The sequence below is a fragment of the Arachis duranensis genome, chromosome 3 (genome assembly GCF_000817695.3).
Source record: "Arachis duranensis cultivar V14167 chromosome 3, aradu.V14167.gnm2.J7QH, whole genome shotgun sequence".
NCBI classification, from domain to species: Eukaryota; Viridiplantae; Streptophyta; class Magnoliopsida; order Fabales; family Fabaceae; genus Arachis; species Arachis duranensis.
In genome coordinates, this window is record NC_029774.3 from 89667052 (window position 1) to 89675043 (window position 7992).

Sequence of the window (7992 nt, forward strand, 5' to 3'; positions counted from 1 at the left end):
TGTGGATTATTAAGACTACAAAGACGTTAATTCTATATATGTGCATATATACAAAAGAAAGATCGCTGGCCAATAAATAAGTTTCTGCCGAAGGAAAGAATAATATAGACTTGTGAGTATATTTTCCTGGCGTTCACTAGATGTATTTTTTGTTTTGTTTACGATCGATGAAATTCATGGACAAGATGACTCGAGGACTGGAACGTAGTCATGTGAAAAATTTTACATTTTGCTTATCATGTTCTCAAATCTCAATCACTCCCCATGTTATGCTCAATTCACATATGAAGGGTGAGCTGGGGCTATAAATCTAACATATATCTACAGCTGAACAATTAATCAAGTTTCTTTTAGTAAGGGGGCAACATGAGAAAACTTGCTGATGATATGCAAATCAATTTTTTCTGTTCTGTTGGGCTGCTTCGGCATACTGCTCTGCAAGCTTCTTTACTTTCTCACCTTCCTTTATGAGGAAATTAGCATTCTTTGCTTTGCAATGATACTTCATAACCTTCTCTGTTGTTTTTGCGACTGCCCACCTGTATTGTTCTGCTGTGATCACACCACTCTTGCACAGTGGCCTCATATGCTCCTTGATATAGGCTTCTACCTGTACATAGTCCAACACAATTAGGAAGAGCACATTTACAGGAAAGTATAGAGAAATGGTAAAATTCAACAACACAGCCAATTACCAAAATAATTAAGTAAATAAATTGTAAATACCTTCTTTGTTACATGGTTTATCGAGTCACACTCAGACTGCTTCGCACTCATATCATCAGATTTCTCTTCTTTCCCTGGGGAATTTTTACCAGTTTCAGATACATTAGATTTGTCAGTGGCCTCACTTGGTGTTTCTTTCTTGCCCTCTCCACATGTTGTTCTTGGTTCGGCATCTGGAAATTTTTTTATGAGTGGTTCTTTGTCAGGGCCATATAATTCTTCAAATTCGGAATCAGCTGGCTCGACAGCACTCTCACATAACTCAGAAGAAACCGAAGCAGAAGGCCCGCCAATCTCTGCATCAGTTGCTGAGTCCCTAGGGACTGTTTCGATGTGAGAGGTTGTTGAGCCGGAGGCATCCCGTAGTACTTCACTGTTAAGGGACCCTTTACAGTCTGTGTCATCCACAGCTGTATCTGACTTCGAGTTCATGGTGGAGAAAACAAGTTTCACTTTCGAGTCACTTTCCTCTGGTTTTGGGTTTAAGACCTTTGAAACCCCAATGTAGTCTTCATCTTCCAAATCATACTCAAAATCACCATAAATGTCCAGCTCAGGATGAGAATCCAATTCAAGTATATTATCAGGCCCTGAAGTATCATTTTCATTACCTATTTCTCTGTTATCATGTGGACTGCTAGGTGGTGAATCAGACAATAGACCAGCATTTTTCAAGGCTTCAACAGCAGGGTCGGTTGAACAATCATCAGCATTATGTTCTAATTGATCAGGAAGCTTGGCAGGTGACTCCGGGGGATTTGTATCTTCAGCTACATCGGATTTTGTGTTATTTGCACGATGTCGGAGCTCTTGTGAGCAGAGGTTCAAATACACAAGCTTGCTGCTCGATCTGTCAGCAACCTCCTTTTCAATATTGATTGCATCTGCAACAGCCAATTCTGTATCTGCAGTTCTGCGAATGACTGGCAGATTTGTGTTCCTCAACAAGCGCTCTGTCAGGCGGTAAAGCTGTGTCTGTAAAACACATTAATAGCAACTAAGAAGCCAGAGATCATAACACAATCATCAAGGAAGTCATATCAAATTTTCTTCTGCAATCTACACAAATGCAATCTGAAATAGAAGACACACAATACCTGCCTCACTGATATTGGAATTTTATTGTGACAAGAAGGTCCCAGTACTGGTCTCATATCAGCCGGTAGCTGGGCCTACTCTCAATGGCAGAAAGAAATAACAGTGAACAGTCATAAACAACTTCTGACATCAAAGTCGAAGGAAATAATAACAATCATGAGAAGGAAAGGAAGATAATTTACATACAAGCAAAGGAAATTTATCTTTAAAAAGTGCATTGTCTTCTTGACTTCCATTTGCCGTCCTTTTGCTATCAGCAGCTGTTTTCTTAGCAAGAAACTCTAAAGCCCATTTCTTTTTATCACTCTTCGTAGAATCTGATTTAAGTCCTAATTCCTTTGCATTTACTTTGGCACCAGCTGAAGAAGAAACTGATGTCTTACGAGAAGCCGAATTATCACTAGCTGAACCATGTATAATCTTCTTATCTACTTTTGTTTCAGATGAACAAACTCTGGCATTGCATGAAAGATTTTTTATATCTGTTCCTGACGGGTTATTTTGTTTAGTCTGCTCTGAGCTAGCATCAGTTTTAAGTACAGAGAGGGGCTTGACATCATCTTTCCGTGGGAAAACAGATGTATCTGCTAGATACAACCTGGAAAGAATAGTATCCTTGGCCTGACATTCAGGACCCTGTGTTGACTCTGAATTTTTTCTTAGTAGATCTAGAACTGATTTTAAAGTTTCAATTTTTTCAGGCCTTGTAGCCCTCATGCACCGATATTTCCAAAACTCAATTTCACAGTCCCTATCCCATGCACGCTTTCTTTTTCCATTCGAAGTCCCAAAAATTTTCTTTGTAAGATGCTCACGTACCGTTCCTTTCTGCAACATTGACTTCTTTGCCTTTAAAGCTGAAGGGGTTAACTTATTTACAGGTTCAGTTTTGGGTCCAGCTATAGCAGCCCTGAATGCTGCAAGAAGCTTTGTATCAATATTTCCCTCAAAGTTTATAGAGGATTTGTTACGGACAGCTTCTCTAATTTCCTTCCTTAGATTTTGAACTATCAAGGATGATTCTCCATCATCAGCAACTCTCTTCATGATCTTTTTTACCCTCAATCCAGCCATATTTTCATCCTTTCTAGTCACATTGTCAGACGAATTAGTGCCAGTAGGTCCCTTGGAAAGCCTACGGTTTGTACCTTTAACTATATTCATTATAGTTGGTCTGACAACCTCCTTGGATGCAGAATGGTTCAAAGCAGAGCTCTTTTGACCATTGTCTGAAAGCTGGGCATCAGCTGAGTTATTAATACTAGTCATTTGACCACCAGCAGCTCTAATTTTCTTTTGAGACACTTCAATTGGAAGTTCAGGCTTCACATCCCCATCAACTTTCAAATGACCTCCATCATTGCTGTAACATCATCACATCACATCACATCATCACATAAACACTAGTCAATATTGGTCATGCAATGAATTTAAAATTAAAGAAAAATAGCTAATTTGTATCAACAGAATAGCCATTTAAAAATTGTAAATAATCAATACAAGTTTGAGAGGGGAGACAAAGAGTACTTCAGTTTTAACAGCATATACTACTATGAAGATTATCAATGCACCTCCTCCTCCTCAGTCCTCTCTCGGTTTTGTCTTCTTGGAAAGTTTATGAAACATCAACTGAGAAGTGTTATGATAAATCAAGACAAGATTTCAGATGCAATGATTCATTATTTGGCCTTTGTAGTTTGATGTGAGCAACACTTCTAAAATGATATGGCAACAACCACACACTTCTAAAGGTGATCTTGATGCCAAAAGCAGCTCTTATGTATATTGGCGCTTAAGCCCCACAGGTTTCAGAAATTTCTCTCTATGCAGAATGATCTCTCAACATTTACAACAAGTAAGAAGCACATTCATCTAAATATTATGTATAGTTTAAATGAATTCTAACCTGTGATCAACATGCTTTCTCTTCCCAGCAGTTACACTATTATTATCCTTCTTAACATCATTTTCAATTACATCTCCTGAAAACATTTATTAATGACACTATGAGGATCCAAAACATGTTCAAACTGTGGCCCTAAATAAAGCAAGCAACAAGAATCATATTTCTAAGAATGGTGCTATACCTTCCATAGAACATTCATCTGAACTCAGGTGCTTGACACCAGTTGTGTGATCTTTTATTCCATCCTTGTCCACATTATCAACTAGAATTACACATAACATTACCAATCACACCAGCTTACAATCGAAGGGGTAAAAAACTTTTGATATACTTTTTTTATGCATTCTTGTGATATATATTGTTCATGCACAAAAAGTTAGCAATAAATTATGTAATATTGTTCACCTGATAGGAAAGAGCCCACTGATAAACCAAGATGAAGACCCATATCAGATTCATTTCTAGAAGGACTAGTTTTGACATGGGACTCATCAGCTAACTTGGTTTCATCAAGGTTACTTGGTCCACTCCTTGCTCCATGAGCACTTTCCTTTCGATCATTATGCTCCAAGGATTTAGAACTTAGGCTACCAGATACATTGTGTGATAAGCACAACTCCAGCTCTTGTTCCTTCACAATTGGTGACATAATCTTCTTCTCCATTGCTTTCTGCTGATTAGTTGTGTCAGAATCTAATATACATGATGCAGTCAATTGTTCCCTGCCAAGTTCAAGAGGCAATAGGCTTTTCTCGCTTGTTGATGGAACCCATTTATGTCCATCAACCATTGAAACAACAACAGCTGTCTCTCCCGCATCAGCAACAGACACACAAACTTTTCTTGAAAAGGAATCCTCAGCCTGACATTGATTGTTAATATGCTCTGGGTTACATTCTACCATCGTGCTCTCCATTGAATCAGTGTCTCTTCCTTTAGAAACTTCACCGACCATGCATCTAAAATAAAACCGTGAATGAGATCAGATAGAAGCTCAGCAATATGTTTAGCTGACTGCTTCAAATAACCATGTCATGAGTTTTTCTAATTTCAAGTTTATACTATCAATTATCTAATTAAGTGCTCTATCATAGGATACCATTCCAAAAGAAAGACTTTAATCCCAAAATAGCAGCTAGAACCTATCAAACTCTACCGTCATTTTATTTACAGGCAAGTAGCCAATATGTTCTACGTTAGTTACCAAACAGGATATGAATAGAGATTTGAGCTATAAATAACAATTAGAAAAGGCAATTAGAAGTAGAATGTTAAATTTACCTTGGACATAACCATGTACTTTCAGATGTACCTTCTGTATCAAATCCCACACAGAAGGCATGGTACCTGCCATGTTTAGTTCAAGCACTGATTAGGAGATACATCTCCCAAAATAGTAATATGGATACAATCATTAACTGATGTTCCTACCCACCCATGAAAGTTCATGGCAGAAAAACTTTGGACAAGCTTACACACATCATAATATATATTAGCACCATCTCTCTTACAACCATGATATACCATGATTTGGTCATTTGACAGCCATGCTTTAGTAGGGCCACCTTAACCATGTAATATCCTACAAGACAAGGAATCCACTATGTTCTGAAATAAAAAATGTGCTGTACCCTTGATCCGCCATCAAAATTCTAATATCCTCCATCTAGATATAACTATCTATCTATTAGATTTTATCATGAACTTATGAGCAAGTCATTCCACTATTTTGTAATAAACTACAATATGCATACCCCCCCTTCTTTCTTTGCTAACAGGCTCTTGCATATGAGTGATAAGCCTAGGCAAACAAGAAACCAGAGTAGTAACAGATCTATTAACAATATATCAGACACTCAATAGTCTGATCCATTGATTTACCATGTATCACATGAATCACATGCAATTGATGTATCAAGATCAGAATCTCCTTCAATAGTTTCCAATCCACTTCGAACTTTGCAGCCATCACCATCCAAACAAGTAACTGCCTAGAAAAGGATTAAATACATAATGATTAGTTTTGTGCAGTAGTTTATACATAAGGATTAAATCCGTGTGCGCGTGTGTGTCGGGTCATATAGGAGACAATTACATTTTCATCAATGTAGTAGGAGGGAAACGATAATGTATTGTTCTTCCCTTCAATGGACCATTCGTCATCTCTGCAATCATGAATCAAAGAGATATAAAAGACCATATAAATCACCTTTTAGAGCAGACACATGGTAAAGATGCAAAGCTAAGTGATGAAACTGTAAAATATTTACTCAAAATTAAGTGACAGTGATGCATGGCTAGAACTATTCAAAATTCATGACTTTCACGTTTCAACATAAACACCAATGTTGAAACATCCAAAGTTTAATGTATGTGGATATAAACACTCAATAAAGATAAGGCCATTAATTATACAAACATAATGGATGGAAACTTACCTGGAGAATGAGTCATCTTCAACTTTATTGCCTCCAATGGTATCATAAACCTTTACAATCATGGGTTTCACATGTTTAGACTTTAGATGTATTAATAATGCAAAATCTTCATAACAATATCAATGAAAACACGAGATTGTATGGTCCAGAACAGAACTCATAAGGTGAGCAAATGCAATTGAAACCTTATACTAAAGCTATGAAGATAAAGAGGCATTCCATAATGTTACATGATACATCACTCACTGGTACACAAGTGATCAACTGAAACTCGTTCTGGCAAAGTGGGCAGAGATTAGTGATTGTAGCCCAGTTATCAATGCATACAAAACAGAACCTATGAAACAAACAAGCCAAGGTCAAAATATCACATTCATATTTCAGCATGCTGAAAAATTACGGAAGAGAATATAATACATACCAATGCTGACAGCAATCGAGAACTCCCCTATCAATGACGATATCCATGCATATTCCACATCTTTCGCCTTCAATAGCCAAATTATCCTGTTAATTAGCAAATTGTGAGGGTTGAGGCGAAAAAGTTGACCAACAATTAACAATTGCATAACCCCTATGTATGCTTTTTCTATTGTTCAAATGCAATGGAGAACTACTGAAATTATAAAGATGGCAATGTTGTGCCACTCATTATTAGGGCTTATAACCAATACAAAGAAACAAAACAAAACAAAACAAAACAAAACAAACGCTATGTAGTCATATTCATTTGAAGCATTGACCCTATTTTATACTTATTAATGTTGATTAACATATATCAAGATAGAAAGAAGTTGAGGCAATAAGCATAGGCAAGGGTTTAAGCAGCATTTAATTGATCGAAATATAAATTGCAATAGAGGATTGAGCTTACATCATCATGGATGTGGTTGGGATCAAAGGGATCGTGTGGGAGTGTGAGCATGTCATTCGTCATAAAATCAGCTTCAGCTTCAGCTTCCAATTCCATTTCCATGGGAACCCACACTTCAATCTCAATCTCAATCTACTCTAACTTTCTAATCTAATATCCAATAAACAAAGATGTCACTCTCAGGTAAGTCCTGCTATCAGAGACACCAGATTTGGGAGTCAAGCCATTACCACAATTCAATTAGCGAGAGATAATTGACGCGTGTCTCCCACCATTTTGACGAAGAAAAACAACGGGATGAGGAGTAGGAGTTGGAGGAGGAAGTGGACAATCAGGCATGAAATCATTCATTATTATTATTATTATTATTATTATAAAATAAGGTGCTTTTTTATTAAATAAAAAGTTATTAATTAAGAAATAAACCGCGGTTTCTAACATCTAATTTGGGTCACGTTTCGCATCGCTGCCGCCTGCCAAGTTCTATGTCCTGCGAAACGTTCCCAAACCCCAATAATCCAATACCAGCTAGGCAGCTTCCTCCTTTTTCTTTAATTTTTTTAATTATTTTTAGTTTCGTTGGCTGAAGACCCGAAGTCTCTGAAGTCTGAATCTACGTCGTATCAAATTGATAAACTTTCCGAACCTTTCTTTCTTCTTTTTTGTTTTTGGTGACGAGGGTTCTTGATTTCATGTTGCCATCGTGACATTTTTCCAAGAAAAATGAATCATGGGGTGTTAACCCAATTGGTTTGGAAGTCCTATTGAGGCCCAACTAATTGGAAGCAAATTCGTTTACAGAAACGTCTACCCTAAGCTTTTTCTTTTAGTTTTTTATTTTCCACAATATTCTCAATTTGGCCGTTAATGACTAATTTTTTGTAAATTTAAGTTCTATCTAAAGATTTGTAGTCAATAAATTATTATATGTATAAAATAAAATTTAAAAT

At 36.9% G+C, this 7992-nt stretch overlaps 1 protein-coding gene across 2 annotated transcripts; it reads right to left on the reverse strand.

The window, feature by feature from the left end:
• Positions 1–205: 205 nt before the first annotated feature.
• On the reverse strand, positions 206–7602 carry LOC107479708 (uncharacterized protein At4g10930). Of its 2 annotated transcripts, XM_016099808.3 has the most exons (15): positions 7273–7602; positions 7043–7192; positions 6590–6675; positions 6415–6505; positions 6169–6218; positions 5826–5895; positions 5612–5721; positions 5012–5077; positions 4136–4689; positions 3912–3992; positions 3731–3806; positions 2011–3187; positions 1824–1898; positions 727–1701; positions 206–610 (listed from the first exon to the last, which is right to left on the reverse strand). In XM_016099808.3, the coding sequence occupies exons 2-15, from the start codon at positions 7142–7144 to the stop codon at positions 395–397; spliced, it is 3729 nt and encodes a 1242-aa protein (XP_015955294.1). In that variant the 5' UTR covers positions 7145–7192; positions 7273–7602; the 3' UTR covers positions 206–394. The 2 variants fall into 2 exon arrangements, with proteins under 2 accessions (XP_015955294.1, XP_015955293.1); XM_016099807.3 differs by having other exon boundaries at positions 7043–7602.
• Positions 7603–7992: the final 390 nt, after the last annotated feature.

Bases quoted from the DNA above. Each gene is read 5' to 3' on its own strand.
- LOC107479708 (XM_016099808.3), bottom strand. From the start codon at position 7,144: ATGGAAATGGAATTGGAAGCTGAAGCTGAAGCTGATTTTATGACGAAT. The intron at 6,219-6,414 runs GTGAGTGATGTA...ATGATTGTAAAG, and splicing joins AGTTGATCACTTGTGTACCA to GTTTATGATACCATTGGAGG. The intron at 5,896-6,168 runs GTAAGTTTCCAT...TCATGATTGCAG, and splicing joins GAAGATGACTCATTCTCCAG to AGATGACGAATGGTCCATTG.